At 51.1% G+C, this 16,780-nt stretch overlaps 1 protein-coding gene across 3 annotated transcripts in view; it reads left to right on the top strand.

The window, feature by feature from the left end:
* DRC1 (dynein regulatory complex subunit 1) overlaps nucleotides 1-15,390 on the top strand; it is a 41,209-nt gene extending 25,819 nt beyond the window's left edge. Inside the window, exons 8-17 of one of the 3 annotated variants that reach the window (XM_013050439.2) lie at nucleotides 279-418; nucleotides 4,332-4,466; nucleotides 4,744-4,976; nucleotides 8,223-8,335; nucleotides 9,455-9,544; nucleotides 10,070-10,156; nucleotides 11,970-12,154; nucleotides 13,313-13,453; nucleotides 13,808-13,910; nucleotides 15,135-15,390. In XM_013050439.2, the coding sequence (XP_012905893.1) occupies nucleotides 279-418; nucleotides 4,332-4,466; nucleotides 4,744-4,976; nucleotides 8,223-8,335; nucleotides 9,455-9,544; nucleotides 10,070-10,156; nucleotides 11,970-12,154; nucleotides 13,313-13,453; nucleotides 13,808-13,910; nucleotides 15,135-15,191 (1,284 nt within the window). In that variant the 3' untranslated portion in view covers nucleotides 15,192-15,390. Of the gene's footprint in view, nucleotides 1-278; nucleotides 419-4,331; nucleotides 4,467-4,743; nucleotides 4,977-8,222; nucleotides 8,336-9,454; nucleotides 9,545-10,069; nucleotides 10,157-11,181; nucleotides 11,524-11,969; nucleotides 12,155-13,312; nucleotides 13,454-13,807; nucleotides 13,911-15,134 lie in introns of those variants that run through there. The other 2 variants (XM_013050440.2, XR_006606513.1) reach the window with 2 other exon arrangements.
* Nucleotides 15,391-16,780: the final 1,390 nt, after the last annotated feature.

Below are 16,780 nucleotides of genomic sequence, written 5' to 3'. Positions count from 1 at the left end.
CCCGATGTGGGACTCGATCCCAGGACCCTGAGATCATGACCAGAACTCAAGGCAGACACTTAACTGACTGAGCCACCCGGGGGGCCCGAATGATGGGTATTTCTTCTGGTTGGCCTTTCATTCACCCCTAATGACAGATTTTTTAAGAATTCAGGGGCAGGCACTTGTCCCTCCGGCTCCTCTGACATGACTCCAGAACGAAGAATCAGGGACCCTCAGGTATGACCGATGATACTGGAGCCAGTGAGTATCATGACTTTTTTAAACTTCAACGGTAGGTTCTTGAGCAGCAGCTTCAGCAGATGAAAGCAACTTACCAGCTAAACCAAGAGAAGCTGGAGTACAACTTCCAGGTGCTGAAGAAGAGGGACGAGGAGAGCACAGTGATTAAATCCCAGCAGAAGAGGAAGATTAATCGGTAAGCGGGCCTGCCGCCCACCAGCCCCTCCCGCGCGCGGACCATGGGGATGGGGACGCGCTCTTCTGTTCTAGAGGCGTGCAAGCTGCTGAAGATATGACAAATCTTATTAAAAGAGTTTTTTTTTTTTTTTTAAGATTTTATTTTTCTATCTGACAGAGATCTCAAGTAGGTGGAGAGGCAGGCAGAGAGAGAGAGGAGGCAGCAGGCTCCCCACTGAGCAGAGAGCCCGATGCGGGGCTCGATCCCAGGACCCTGAGATCATGACCCGAGCCAAAGGCAGAGACTTTAACCCACTGAGCCACCCAAGTGCCCCCAAAAGAGGTCTTGTTTTGGGAAAAAATAATGCTTTCTGCTGCCTCGCCACCTTCCCCATGAAAGAGTGTACTGCAAAAAGTCTGTCTCCCACCCCCTGTTCTGTGTGGTTCCTCTTTCCCACCTCGGTAGTAATTGTTCATTTCTTTTGTTTCTTCTAGAATTTCTTTAACCACATACAAGCAAACACAGATAAATGCTTTCACCCCCGTCCCCGCCCCCAGTCTGTTTTTAAACCAAGTGATAGCATTCTATACACACTGCTTGGTGTCTTTGAATGTTCCCATAGCAGTTCATCCAGAGCTTTGGCAGCATCTAGTGTCCCTGTGGATGGCCATTTAGACTGCTTCTAATCTTCTGCTCTTGCAGATGACACAGTGCTGGTGCCCACGCCAGCGTCCCACTTTGCATTTGCGTGGAGCCGGCTATAGAGTAAATTATCCACTTGCTATTACAGACGCAAGACTGTGCATTTTAGAGAAGTAGGAAGTACCACACGTGGAAGTAAGATAAAAACATAAAATCAGGGGCGCCTGGGGGCCTTCGTCAGTTAAGCGTCTGCCTTCAGCTCAGGTCATGATCCCAGGATCCTGGGATCGAGCCCCGAATCAGGCTCCCTGCTCAGTGGGAAGCCTGCTTCTCCCTCTCCCACTCCCCCTGCTTGCACTTGCTTTCTCTCTCTCTCTCTCTCTCTCTGTTAAATAAATAAAATCTTAAAACCCATAAAAACACCATATGCCTACCAGCAGAGATCAAGTGTGTAGTGTGTCTCTTTCTAGATCTCTCCTTTCTCTCTCTCCCTCTCTCCATCCATCGGTGACAGCCACACATCTGTACAGTTTGTGAGGCGCTCTCTGGGAAGGCTTCCTGAAGAAGTGAAATAGTGAGGTGGGGGATGGGAATTGGTGAAAAGGAGTTAGGACTCCAGGGTGGATGGGGCCAGAGCCAGGAATGATGGGCGGGGCTGAAGGCAAGGAAGTAGGAAGCCGAAAGTTCCACATTTGATGAAAGAGACTGCACTGTGGGAGGGGGAGGTTGGTAGGACTGGAGGTGGGCACAGGTATGTGAGGCAGACCTTGAGTTTGATCCTAAGGGCCGAAAGATGAGTGACCTCAACCCCACTGCCCCTTCCCTGGCTCTTCCCTCTGACTTCAAGCCTGCACAGTCACCTTACCCTGAAAACCCCTTTATCCAACCCTACGTGAGGCCAACTCCTCCTCTTCTTGATCACGTGGCCATTTTCCTCTCACCACCAGCCCCGCACCTCACCTCCAACACTCCTAATTTGACCTCTGACCCCAGAACTGGACAGCCGCTTCCCTCTGTAGGTGATCAGTGATGTCCTTCTAACCAAACAACCACGGCTCTTCCTCAGGTCTCATCCTGTTGTTACTGGCACCAAATCTCAGAACCTTTCTTCATTGGCTTTCATGACTCTAAAATATTTGCTCTTTTTTCCTCAGTGTATTCCTAATTGGCTTCTTTTGGTGGTTCTGCTTTCTCTTGCCTGGTAAGATATTCTGGAAAGCATCTCTTCCCTTCGCTTTATATTTTTATTCCAGCGACCCTCTACACCAGTCTCATGGCTTTGAATATGATCTCTTTTTTCAAAAAGCATTTTGTTTATTTGAGAAAAAGAACATGAGTGGGGGGTGGAGGGAGAGGGAGAAGCAGGCTCCCCACGGAGCAGGGAGTCTGACTCAGGACTTAATCCCAGGACGCTGAGATCATGACCTGAGCCGAAGGCAGAGGCTTAACCGACTGAGTCACCTGGGTGCCTTGAATAATGACCTCTTTCTCTATGACTCCCAGCTACATGTCCCTAAATCAACCTCACCTCCTCACTTTATCTGGGACTGCTGAAAGACATTTAAGCTTGGAGAGTCGCTGTCACTGCCAGGAGACAAGTTTTGAAACCTGGCTTGCCTACCCCCCAGTTTTCCCGTCCTCCACCTCTGTTCCCTCCATCTCTAGCTTCCAGCCAGCCAGTCCTGGAGGAGGGGACGTTCTGGGGAGCCTCCCCTTACAGCCGCCTGTCCTGTCTAGTTCCTGTCTTGATGCCTTGCCCCGACCTGCAGCACGCACCTTGAGTTGATTTTTGTTTTATTAGCTTCTACGGTTAGATGACACATAGAAACCCCTTTACTGAGTGCTGCAGGGAAAAACACTTTGGGATGGCTACTTAATACATTTTTTTTTCTTAGTAAAATTTTTTTACATCTATATGTGGAAAGTCTCCTAGAATGTTGTAGTTAAGGAAATGAAATGGATATCACTTTTTATCAGATACCACTTTTTAAAAAAGATTTTATTTATTTATTTGACAGACAGAGATCACAAGTAAGCAGAGAAGCAGGCAGAGAGAGAGAGGGAAGCAGGCTCCCCGCTGAGCAGAGAGCCTGATGCGGGGCTCGATCCCAGGACCCTGAGACCTGAGCTGAAGGCAGAGGCCTTAACCCACTGAGCCACCCAGGTGTCCCCAGATATCACTTTTTAACTTAGGCTTTTATCAGAGCCTAAGTTAAATGATTTTGCATTTTATTGAGGCTGGAAGCATGAAGGGTGAATGTTTGTGTGTTTCGGAACCCTATGTTTATTTCAGGATAATGCTTAAGACAGAAAATTTTATTTTTAGAATTTTTAAACTGAAAATATGTAGGCCTTCAGACTCTGTCTTCCTGTGTAAGTGGGGCACTGACATAAGACACCTCTTCACGGGTTTGGAGTCTGACATATGGTCCTGGGTCTAAAAACCGAGCCTGCCATGCATATTTCATGAGACAAGTTTCCATGCCCAGAGCTCTCAGAGCAGTGAGATGTGGAGCTGTGACATGCCTGGGCCCGCAGGGCCATTGGCAGGCTATCACTGTCCCTCACTGTGCTGGAACTTTTGGCCACACCCCTAGAGGGTAACTTCCAGGCCTCCGCTCTGGGCTCCCCGGAATCCTGTGTAAAGTGTCCCCCACCGCGCTTTCATGCTCTGCTGTGATGAGTGTGTCTTTGCCTTTGGCTCGACTGATAGTACCTTCTGTTGGAACATATCCCTGTACTCTCGCTGTATTCAAATAGAGCCCTGGCAAGAGGCCGTGCATGTTTGATGAGTGAGGGAGGGAGTGAATGAACAGTATTGGCTCTCTGAGGATAGAGGGCTCATAGCTCATAGACTTGCCGTGTGAAGTCTTACTTTTTTCCCTTCTGTTTTCCTTGTTTTAGACTGGAATTGAACATCCAGATCATGGCAGTGAAATAGTTGAGATCTGCCCTTTAAAGACGTGAGGTGGCGCTCCAAACAGACACGCTTGCAGGCGGCGTGTTGGGGAGGATTGGGTCACGCTTCTGAGCAGGAGACTGTCCCTCAGTGTGTCAGGGGCTCTGGACTGTTGTGGAGGCGTTTAGTCCTGGACCATCCCCTTATCTCCTGTGGCTGGCCTTTCCCAGATCACAGTCGGGGCCACTGGGTGTCAGAATAAACGGGAGGGTTCTCTGCACCTGCATGGCTCTGGCCCTGGGGTCTGTAGCGCTTGTATAGTTGCTGAGAGGAATGGACACCACTGCTTCTATTCAGCCACGGATGAACTCTGTCCCCTCTGCCCCACAGCCTGCATGATGCCCTCAACAATCTGAGAGCGAAATACAACAAACAAATCAAGCACTTTCAGGAGGAGAACCAGTCGCTGACCTCAGACTACAAACGCTTTGTGACGCAGTTCAAGGAGCTACAGAGAGCCATGAGGTATTTTAGGGACCTGGGTCCCAGGCATTTGTCCTAACTAGAGATGGGGGGCACAGAGTCCTTCGTGCTGTCTTCCCCGCCCCTTCCCTTGCATGTCACCTACCTTTTCTTGAGACACGTGATGACCGCGTCTAGGCTGTCTGTCATAGAAGAGAGCTGGTGACCCAGATGGGGGAGGCACCACAGCTCCACCTCTGGGCTCACCCTCCTGCTCATGGAGGGGATCCAGGCCAGGCCCCGGGGTCCGCTGGCCATGCCGAGCAACTCTCCTTCACAGGCATTTTGCTCTTGTTGATGACAAGCAGTTTCGGGAGATTTGGCTGATGAACGAAGAGGAGGCAAAGGATCTGATCAGCAGAGCCTTTGCTGTAGACAGGATCATTCACACCCATCACCTGGGGCTCCCCTGGACGGCACCGGATTTCTGGTTCCTGAGGAATGTGGGACCGATCTCTCAGCAGCCGCGGAAGTCTGCCGCGCAGATCTTAGAGGAGGTGCTGATGCAAGCAGGTGACTGGAACGGCTTCCTAGAGCCCCAGAGCCCCCGAGCCTCCGGCCGGTCCCGACCATCAGGTCAACCCATTCATTTCAAAGACGAGCACGCTGAAGTCCAGAGAAAGGGAGGAGGTCTCGTAGCTGGAAGGCCCATCGTTGTGGCTTCTAAGTCTCTAAGTTAATTGACAGCTTTACCCTCTTCCCTGTATTATAATCTGGTAGTTCGATCTAGAAGCTCGATCAGATTCAGGTTCGGTTTGGTTTTGCTGAGTACATTGTCGTGTACCTCCACTGAGAGAAACTAATGGCGGGTTGTCTCTCTCTCTTTGGGCGGTTGGCAGCCATTGGTAGTCATTGTCTAAGATCCATTCATTGCCTTAGGGGTTGCAAAATGGCGATATTCTACATTCTATCATATGTCTTCGCGTAGTAGCTAGAACACTTCTGGAAACAGAATCTTCCCCTCATCAGCTATTTGTTACCCTGAGGCACAGTTCATACAGGAAAAACAGATGTTGTTCTTTCTCTCTTTACTAGTTTTCAAAGTAAATGGCTGGGTCTCTTAGCATTTTCCAAAGGTGGCCAGTAACATTTTATAAAATAAGTATCATTGGCCACCTGGGTGGTGCCGTCGGTTAAGTGTCCTATTCTTGGTTTCTGCTCAGGTGGTGACCTCGGTTTGTGAGATCCAGTCCCACGTGGGACTGTGCTCAGCTTGGAGTCTGCTTGAGTTTCTCTCTCTTTTCTCCCCCATCCCTCCCCACCATACACTCCCTCTCAAATATATAAATTAATTAATAAAAACATACCATTATGGACCCATTGGATTTAAACAAATTTGATGTGTTTTGTTTACTGCCCTTATTCTTACAGGTGCTCACGTTGTCCCTCTGGCTGGTGGGGGTCTCTTCCTGTTGGCTTCTGGGTCCTTTTGACACAACCTCAGTAGTCATCGATAGCTTCCAGGCTTTCCAGAATGACCCAGTTTCCAGTCTCACATTATAACATTCCTGCTTCAAGTTTGTAATCAGCCATTTCTCAAGGTCAAGGCGACCTGGTTCTTTTAAAGGGAATGGTATTTTAAAGCCATAGTCTGGGAGCTGGAGTGCACATTAGTTGGAATAGATCGATTTTTAGGGCTTCCTAATGGATGAGCATAGGGTGTAGAATTACATTTTCACCATAAAATTAATCACGTGTTCCTTCCAACACTTCCTCATCATCGGGATGCCAGAATTTTTACTTAAACTTATCAAGGTATATCTCATTTCTTCTAACTTGAAAATCTTGGTGCACAGTGACTCCAAAATAATTACTTGTTGTTTTCCCCACAGCCACAGAACAGTTGCAGAATGAAGTATCCACTGGGCACTAACAAAACGATTATGAAAGATTGTTTGAACTTTTTTGAAGTTCTTTTTACTCTTAGGACACATTCCACTAGGGATGTACAGACAGAGTGTGGTCTTTTATTTATTTTAAATTTTATTTTATTATTTATTTTTTAAAAGATTTTGTTTGAGAGAGATAGAGAGCTGGGGGAGGGGCAGAGGGAGAGGGACAAAGCAGAGCCCGTACTGAGCGAGGAGCTGGACACTGGGCTCCATCTCACAACCCTAAGAACATATCTGAAACTAAGAGTCAGATGCTTAACCGAGTCACCCAGCCACCACCCACTCCCATTGGTGTCTTTTACTTTATTTTTATTTTATTTTTTTAAAAGATTTTATTTATTTATTTGAGAGAGAGAGTGATCGAGAGAGAGCACGAGCAGAGGGGAGGAGCAAAGGGAGAGGGAGAAGCAGACTTATCTGCGGAGCAGGGAGACTGACACGGGGCTGGATCCCAGGATCCTGGGATCGTGACCTGAGCCAAAGGCAGACCCTTAACCGACTGAACCACCCAGGTGCCCCGACTGGTGCCTTTTAAAGCCACTTAGAATTGTTTCTATTTGGTTATGTCACCAAGCGAATACATACTTAGGTCTTTTTGTTTTGTTTTACTTTTGATTGTTAGGGATTGCTTTTTTACAATTTAATTTTGTTTTTATAGTTATGTAAAATAGTTCCATCCTTCCAAAATCAAATGTATAAAACAAGGTATACTGGAGGAAATGTAGTCTTACCCTCCCCACTCTATTTTTATCCTTTTCCTGTAGGTAACTACCTAAAAATGTATGGTTTATTTTTCCATTGCTTTTACAAACAAATGTGTATATATATTTGTTTTTATTTATACAGACCTGCTTTCTTAATGAAAAGCATATGTTTTTCTCCATTTTGCTTTTTTCACTTACGAAGTATCCTAGAGATCAGTCTATGGTAGTAAGAGGGCACGTTTTTCATGCCGTTTTTGTTTGGTATTCCTTTGTGTGACCACACTATAACTTACTCAGATATGGTCTGTTGGTGGCCACTTGGAATATTTCCAGGTTTTGGTCTGTTTGTTTTTGCTTTTATAAACATTGCTGCAATAAATAGCTGTGTGTGTTTGTGTCTGCATATTTTTGTGAACATAAATTTGTGAATTTTTGGGATAGATCCTTAAAAGTAGGACTGCTGGCTCAAAGGGTAAAGGCCTCTGTAATTCGGCCAGATCCTGCTCCATACCGACGGGACCATTTTGCACTTCCACCAGCAAGATGTGTCTTATACTTTTCAAAATATCTTCATTTATATTGTCTCCTTTTATCTTTCAAACAACTGGTAAAGCCTGGTAGGACAATTTTTTAGGACTATTTCCAGATGAGGGATATACAGTATAAAACATTTTTAAATTTCTAATTTTAATTAAGAAAATGTTTGGCTCTTGCTATTAGGGTACCAGTTCTTGCTAAGAAGTGAGGCTGTCCCCTGGACCGTGGTTTCATTGGCAGCTTCTGATCTGTGGCCGGTTTAGAAACCACCTAGCAGATGTGCTAGATTGTTCTCTAATGTGAGAATAAACAGGTGCAAACTCTCCCTTCCACTTCCTGGTCATGGCGGGATTTTGAGTATGATGTTGGCATAGAGATGAAATTTAGAACAGCAAAGCGTTGTAGGATGACAGAGTTCTCCTGCTAGTCTCGTATCCAACCAACTGCCAGCCTCCCTGATTTTGCCACACTAGGCTTTCTTTGGCTAATGAGACTCCATAGGACCTTAAAGAGGTTTATAATGGGTAAATTTTCTCAAGGAAAGCTGTTTGTTGCTCAAAGTCAACAAAATCAAGCAAGGATCTCCCTTTTCTCCTGCTTCTCTCTTCTCTCTGCCCCGTCTGCAGACGAGGAGGGGACGGAGGAGGCCGCCTCGGAAGCAGAGTCTTACCTCGACCTGCCAAAGCAAATTTCCCCGAGGACCACCAGAAAGATCCTGATGCTTCTGTGTGATGAGTCGGTGAGGCTGGCCACGTGGGGCTGTGCTGGAAGGACCCCTGGCCCCCGTGTCCGATGCGCTGCTACTGCCCAGGCTGGCCGGGCCGGATGCGGCCTGGATGCAGGAGGCCACGAGCATTGAGCAGCAGAGCTGGGGCCATTCACAGACAGGCCCAGCCTCAGAGCTGCCCCCAGCTGGCAAAGGGGTCCTCCCTTCGTGGGTCAGCAAGGTGTGGGCCAAGTTGGCCCACAGGCTCCTGCTAATTAAAAAAAAAAAAAAGCTGATTCTGCAAGAGAAGTGGTGCCCGTCTCACCTGGGTGAGCCCACCTGCCGAGTAGCGTGGCCACAGCTGACTATGGATCTCCACAGTGACTATGGCTTCACTCTGGGAACTCGGTCTGTGATTTCTCGGGGTGTGTCCGGCTCCGGATATCTCTGCGGCATGTTAGCCAGACCCACGGGATTTCGTGTCAAGGGTGCTGGAGCTGGCTCAGCTGGGAGTTGAGATGTTCCAGCAATATGACTGGTGCACAAGCCCATATTTCTGAGATGAGTCCTAGAGCTGCAGCCAGGACTGGCAGCCTCCCATCCCCTAGGGACACTTCCCTTTGGCCAAGAATCGGCTTTTGCCCCTGAGGGCGGCTCCTGCTGGGAGAGGCAATGGGGCAGGTGCTGCTCTCTCTCACCGGCTTGCTGCCAATGGCCGCCTCCCCCCGCAGCCCTCCCCCAGGCCTTCCCAGCTCTGAGTGGGGGAGGGTGCCCAGTGTCCCCCCTGCCGCCATGTCCCCCCCCCCCCACCGCCCCCCATCTCAGGGCCTGCTGTCCTAGTCTCCGGATACTGGAGGGCCAGCCTCTGAGCGAAGCGACTTTGGGCGGGTGAGGATCTGTGACTGGATCAGGTATAGGTTGCTCTGGGGGACTTAGAAGTTTGCCCAGGGGCTGGGGGTGAGGTGAGCCTGCACCCTTCTGAGGTGGGAGGAACTAAAGCCATGACGAGAACTGGCCTGGTGTCCAGGAAGGGCTCATCCCCAGGGCCCTGCTCTGTGGAGTCATTGCTGACAGTTACAGAGAGGTAGGCTGCAGAGCTGGCACTCATTTCGGAAACCCGTCTCTGACTGGAGATGTCATCTTCCTTCTCAGGGTTTCCTCATAGAGAGCAAGCTGCTGAGCCTTCTCCTTCCCCTGGAGAAGAACGAATGCTATCTGCTGAGGCTGGACGCCATCTTCTCGGTGGGTCCCGCTGGGCCGAGTTGATGGGGTGGGGGCCGCGTTCTAAGCCGGCCTCCTCTTTTTTTCCAACATTGCCCTGGCCCTGGGAAGAGATATGGGTCTCCGGGCTTCTCTGGGCTCTCTGTCACCTCCTTCCCTTTCCTCGTTCTCCATGCCACAGATTGGCCACGGAGTCTCCCAGCCCTGACCCTTCCTCTACTAGCTTCTCTCTCACGGCCTGGCTCTCAGCCTGCAGGTTCTCCCCTACACCCCTGAACTCGGATGTGTGTCCAGCCTCCTCTAGCGTTCTCATACCCACCAGGCCTGTACAGAGCTGTTCGTGACTCTGAGCGCTGTTTCTCTGCTCAGATGTGATCTCATTGAGCTTCCCCAGTGTCGAGTGGCCTCACTCTGGGCCGTGGCAGGTGCTGGGGAGCTCGGGGGACAAGTCAAACCTCCAGCTCTTAGGAGCAGAGGGTCTGTTAACTCTCCCAGGCGGTGGACTTCTTGCTGTGGTGTTTGAGCAATACTCCTGTTTCTCCCCAGGCCCTTGGAATTGAAAGTGAGGACGACTTATATAAACTGGTGAACTTCTTCCTCAAATACCGAGTTTATCATTCACCCTCTGGTCAGGTAACGTGAAGTGCAATAAAAGAGAGATGTTTGAAATTCTGGAAGCCCCCAGAGGACATAGCTGCCTTTGTATAATCCTTCCGGAGAAACAGTGAGGGTTTTGTGTCAGAGATAGCTAACGTAGTGTTCCCGGTCTTATTACTATTTCTGTTTGCAAAGGAAAGAATGACGGAGGATGGGAGTCTGTTCTCACACTAAGGCCCAAGGTGTCTATTCCTGGGCCCTTCCTCAAAGCCAGGCTTCAGCCCCTGGGAGCCCTGGGCCCATCAAGTTCTGAATATTTTGATCCTTACCACTTTCCTACAAAGCAAGGCCCATCTGTAATACTCATCTTGATTGTAATGCACTATTCTAAAGAAGCCACCATGTTAAAAAATATTATAAAGTTTTAACTTAAAAATTAAAAACTTGAATTAAAAATATGTTTCGTACTGCTGGCTCCAGGGTGAGTATCCTGATATGCTTCTGAGAAGAATTGGCAGGGTGAACAAAACCCAGAGGCCATAAAGAGGGAAAAATAGGATGGATTTGACTATGTGAAACAAAGCAAAACAAAACAAACACAACCCTGCGGGGCAAAAATCACTAAAAGCAAAATTAAGATAAAGATGACAGCTGGGGTGGGGGTGGGGAATGTTTTTAACTCCTACCACAGTTAAGGGCCTATTTCTTTGATATATAAAGAACTCAAATAAACCAATAAGAAAATGACCAACAACTCAGTGAAATGGACGAGGGATATGAACAAAAATCTCCTATAAGAGGCAATATGAGTAGCTTCTAAACATATGAGAAGACAACCAGGCTTCTTATAATAAGAGAAGTGAGAATGAAAACTGTTCTAAATTCCATCTGCACCCGTCACGTAGGCAAAACTCTGCGAGTTTGATAGCATCTAGTGACGGCCCGGGCGTGGGAACCAGACATGCACCTGTCACTGCTAATGAGCCGGTTGTCGCAGCCTCCGCGGAGGGCAGCACAAACACTGACCCCAGCAGTTCTTCCTCTGGGATTTTGCTCTGCAGCTCTGTCTCAATACGACGAAAGCACGTGCTTATTGTAGCTCATGGGTTTCAGCACCGCTCGAAATGGGAAAAGATTTCGAACAACCTACAATTCCATCATGAAGGGATTGATTTCCTCATCAGTGGTGCATCGAGACAGCGGAATGCTATGCACCAGGAACAAAACAAAACAAAACAAAAAATCAAGGAAGCTCTTTACACATTTTTTTTACGTGAAAATATCGGTTTATCGGTATGTGAAAAATGCCAAGCGCAGAACTGGGTCTGCCGCAGATGATTATTTGTGTGAAAACGCGAGGGAAGGCTTTGCTTGTACGGACAGAGGATTTCTCTGGAAGGAGGGTAAGACATTGATGACGTTGGTTTGCCTGTGGGTGGTGAACGGAATGAACCACGAGGATGAACTACGAGGAGGAGGAAGACTTTTTTAAATTAAAAAATTTAAAGGTAGTTTGTGATTTTTGATTCAAAACGATAAATATATATGTGATGTCAGCTTTATGAATATCAGTAAAATGAATGCCCATGAGTCTCGATTTAGAAATAGGAGGTTATCGCTGTTTTGAAGCCCCCGCGTGCCTCTCCCTGACCCCACCCCCCTCTCGTCCTCTCTTGCCACTCACGGCTCCTTCCTTCCTGTAAATGTGTCTTTGCATCTTTTCTGTAACCTACTGTGAATTCTTCTCCTTTTTCTGTCTTCAGACACTCATGCTTGCTCTGCACCCCCAGTCCACAGCCACCCTTGCGTGTTTCTCCAGCTCAACCCCTGGCATCTGTCACCCCCATAGGAGCAAACAAGCCTGATGTCGGGACAGGAGCCGGGAGAGCAGATAGACCTCGAGGAGCAGGAGGAGGAAAGCCTCGTGGAAGGGGAGCCGGAAGAGAAGGAGGCCCCCCCTTCTCGCAGGCTCATCCACCCCAATGATGTCCTCAAGATCCTGGAGGCCTTCGTCATGGGTCTGAAGAAACCCAAGTACGATGCTGGAGGGTTTTCCTGAGGCCCAGGAGAGCGGGCTGGAACCTGGGCAGGAAGGAAAGGATGTGGCGGAGGGCTGGAGGAACCCGTGGGCACGCGTGATTTGCATTTTCTCATGCCTCATTCATTCGGCGGTCAGTCACGGGGTCTGCTGTGTGTAGGTCGCACCTTGTCATCCGGACAATGACCAGAATGTAACAATTGTCACACTGCTCACAGGAAGCAGTGGCAACGCCATCTGGCATGTCCGAGAGGGCTTTAGACACCCAGACTGGGTTTTCTGAGGTGGATAAAGTGGGGGAAAGGGCATTTCAGGGTGTCACAGTGTGGGGAAAGGTGTGTTCGAGAATCATGACAGAGAGGTGTGGCTGCTGTCAGGGTGTTCCCTGGGAAGTGTGGCTGGTGGGCGGGGAGCCAGGCCAGATCTTGAATTGCCTTGTCTGCTGTGCCCAAGACCTTTGACTTGGCCTTGATGGGACTGGAGCCAGACCACGGTTTTGAGGAGTGGGGCAGCCATGGGTAGGCCTTTTTTTTTTTTTTTTTTTAAAGATTTTATTTGTCAGAGAGAGAGAGAGAGAGATTGAGCACAAAGAGGGAGAAGCCCAAAGAGGGAGAATGGCAGGCAGCGGGAGAAGCATGGAGTCTGGGATCATGACTCGAGTGGAAGGCTGATGCTTAACCCACTGAACCAGCTGGGCATCCCTAGGCTTGCATTGAAAGATCCCTTTGGTGGCAGGGAGGGAGGTGATGTTGGCTACAGGAGAGCAACTGAGGGCTTGTCCCAGTGGAGGTGATGATATCTTGGATCAAGGCTATCCTCAAGGGGAAGGCGAATTTTGAGGGGGGTTTGAGATGCGTTAGTGAAAAAAATGGGCAGGATGGAATGCCAGTGAGGTCATCTGGCTGAGAGAAGGGGGTGGATAGAACTCCAGTGATGCTGTCACAAAGGCGACAGTGGCACCAGGAATTGGGAACGTTGATGATAGTCACGTGCCTTTTCTGAGACTCTGCCATAAACCGATAGGCTGGTGTAGGCGAGTGGGTAGGTGGGCGGTGGGAAAGCGAGAGTGTGAGGGGTGGGCGCCGAGGCTGGCACCACGTGGGGGCCCAGGGGTGCCAGGTGCAGACGAGGCCACTGCCGCTCTCGACCTTCAGGGACTCTCAGGCACCAGTGAAGATGAAGTATGTGCGAGATAACTTGAAGGACTCGGAGTACTGGGAGGCCCTGACCACAGTTATCCCTGACGCCACGCAGAACCTCTGGGACGCCCTGTACACAGCCCTGGAGAAATACCAGTGAGTGCGAGTGCGCATGGCATGGCGCAGGAGAAGGCGGAGGCCAGGCAGTCGCTGGGGAAGGGTCCCACTTGCCAGGGCCTCATCTGCCTCCCTGGCTTGGAGAGAAAAAGCTGCCTTTGGAGGGAAACCTCCTGCCAAAGGGGCCTGTGGTGTTGGGTGGCTGGCCCCCGGCCCTGGGCTCCCATTCTGTTCCTGCCCGCCTGGTCAGTTCAGGGCAGGACGGTGGGTGGGTGAGGCTTCTGGGCTCCTCTTCCACCTCTAACCACAACAGAAACCCAGAGATCCCGACCCCTCCTTGGCAGAGGACGGAAGAGGAGTCAATGAGCCTCTAACCTGTTTTTCCACCCAAAGCCTCGTCCTGACCCAGAGGGCCAAGCTGCTGCTAGAGAACCGTTCCCTGGAGCAGCAGAACACTGAGCTCCAGATGCTGCTGCAACAGTATCTAGATTCCAAGGTGGGTGGCAGGGACCCTCCGAGGAGGGCAGGCAGGAGGCTGAGGGAGGCCGTGGGACTCCTCTTAGGAGATGAGTTTCTTCCCTCACCAGAAGCAAAGGAGCACTGAGATGTGACATAAAATATGAACAGTCGTGCCTCAGGTTGGGACAGAATTATCAGCCAATGGAGAGGACATTGCTCCAAGTCTCCTCCAGGTCGTCTGGGCTATAATAGGGCCCCTCTGATGCCACGGTCTTTGGTGCCCGCTGCTTGCTGGACCATTCTCAGAGACAGGGCCAAAGCCCGCCATAGTGTCCCAGGCCACAGGGCCCTACCTTATGAAATTTCCCCTTTCTCGTACCCCTCTGTGAAGTTGATAGGGTACAAGTGATTCTCGCAACAAGGAGAATCAAAATCGGGAGACTCTGTGACATGCCCAGAGCCCTGGGCCCTTCCCACCCTGCTGGCCCAGGTTGTCCGGCCTGGGATATGACGTGGTTAGAAGACACTCCAGCCGGGACAGATATTCTCTGGTCCCCACTCTTGATCATGCCGGTGACGGTTGGGGCAATTTCCCCGTGGCCAGCGGGAGAAGGAATCTCAATGTCTCTGCTTCAAAGGGTAGAGTCCGTTCGTCACACAGTGGCTGGCTCTGCCACTGTGGCACTGAGGCCGTGGGCCAGGACCAGTCTTGACACACTGGGCTGAGGGCAGGTCCTCTGTCACCAGTGTGGGAGAAGTGACTGAGGTGACTGAGGCCACAGCCACAAGCCAGGGAACTGGGAGTGTGGCCCCGCCATGGTTTCAGGCCCCAGGCCACACCTGAACGGAGGCTGTGGTAAGCCTTGGTGTCGTGATGGCCTCTCTGCCAGTGACAGGCCTCAGAGGGCTGTGTGGCCCACACTTTCGTCAGTGCTGCTGCCCTAGGAGGGTGGGGAGGGAAGGGCAGGGCTAGACCCGGGGGGGGGGGGTTGCACAGGTGAGGGGCGGACGGAAGATTTGAGAGAGTGACTCAGAGCAGGAGGCTCAGAAGGTCACCAAAGGTTGTTAGCTGGCGGGAACAGAAGCCAGACCAGAAGTCGCAGGACTTCTCTGAAGGCAGGCAGCCTGGCGGCTTTCGCTAGCGTTCAGAAGCACTTGGGGAGGAAATGCTTGCAGAGACTTGGAGGCTGAGGAGAGCCCACGGGTGCGAAGGAGGAGGGCCCTGGGAGAAGTGTAATGACCTCTCCGCTTTCGTTTCCAGATAAACTCTGAACTGCAAGTTCCACCAACTCAGGTGCTCCGGGTCCCTACGCAGTAGAGCTGAGCCTCCGAAGGCTGCCGTGTCAGGCTGTATGCTGGGGCGGGGGCAGGACCCAGAGCTGCCCCTGGCACGTTCCCCCTGAGGACCTGCCTGGGACCACTCTGAGTCTCCCGGGCTGCCGGGATAGGGCCCGGCAAACTAAGGCAACATGAGCCGGTACCCGTACTGCCATCACCATTAAAGTCTTTAAAAAGTTGTGGCTGAATCTCTTTGAAGAGCTCAGGTCCTGTGACATACTAGGCCACCTCAGACTGGGCCAGAATAGGTCGGTCACTGTGGGACTGGGCCTAGGCCAAGGGCATGGGACCCCCTTCTTGCATCTGGGGGCAGTTGGCTGGAGGCTGGAACTTTGGGGCCTTTGTGGGGTCTTTTTTTTTTTTCTTTCTTTCTTTCTTTCTTTTTTTTTTAAAGTAGGCTCCATGTCCAGTGTAGAGCTTGAACTCATGACCCTGAGATGAGACCTGAGCTGAGTTGGAGGCTTAAGCAACTGAGCCTCCCACGTGCCCTGGGCTCCTGTAGACTCTTCAGCCTTCACACTGTCCTTGGGCCTGCAGGACCCTTTTGGTGAGCTTTTGGGATCCCTGGTTCCCCGTGGTATAGTGTGAGGCTCTTCCCATGGGCAGCCTGGGCAGGTGGCCCAGTGCCTTCAGCCCTCCTTGAACCCTGGGCCATGAGACTATCCAAAGGGGAAGAGGTGGAGGGGTCTAGCTGGTGCTGAGTCTGCCAGCATCAGAGGGCTCACCGACCCTGTGCCCCTATTCTGGTCCCCCCACTTGGCCCAGTGCTGGTCAGCTCAGTGTTTAATTCCTTTTATTAAGAGACAAACCACCACTCAAGAAAGGAACAGCCAACGGAAACCCAACTCTCACTGCAAGCACCACCTCCCAGCCTGGCCTCCATGAGTGCCGGGCAGGGCGGATGGGCACGGGGTGGGGTACCGGGGTTCACCCTTGCTGCGCCTCATCTAGGCTTCTGAGCACTGGACTGCACAGAGGAAGCTCTGGGAAGCGATCAAAACCCACAGGCAGGGCAGGGTGTGGCTCGCGAACCCACCACGGCAGCTCCCTGGGCAGCAGGAGGAGCCACTGTGGAGGGCCACAGGGCGGAAGCAGCCGCCTCCACACCCTTGGTGGGACGGGTCTGGCCCACGAGTGCAGAACAGAGAGGGGTGGTGTGGCCTCGCTCACAGGATGCTGTGGGGGAGGGAGGGTGGTGCTTTTTGCTTATTCATTCTTTTCATAGCTCTGAGCACTGGCTAATTCTCAGTCAATTCCATTAAAGCTTTATTCCTCCCCTGGAAGGCTTGGGGGAAGGTCAGGGGTGGCCATAGGGAGCCAAGGGTGCTTCAGCCAAGGAGGGGCAGGACCCCACTCTTTCCCACCCTTCCCACCCCACAGGCAGGGACCAGATGGGTGGCCCTGGGCAAGCAGCAGGCCTGGGGGGGAGGTGGGATGATGAGAGGGGCGGGGTCACCGGCCCAGCAGCAGGCTTCTGGGACCTGAGGCCACAGGGGTGGACACTGGGCTCCCCAGGGTGAGGAGGGGCAGAGGCTCGGCCCAGGAGAGGAGTGGCCAGGCAGGAGTGGC

Source organism: Mustela putorius, unplaced genomic scaffold, assembly GCF_011764305.1.
Source record: "Mustela putorius furo isolate JIRA1106 unplaced genomic scaffold, ASM1176430v1.1 tig00000281_pilon_pilon_pilon, whole genome shotgun sequence".
In the NCBI taxonomy this organism is placed as follows: domain Eukaryota; kingdom Metazoa; phylum Chordata; class Mammalia; order Carnivora; family Mustelidae; genus Mustela; species Mustela putorius.
This window is presented reverse-complemented; position numbering and strand designations above follow the sequence as displayed.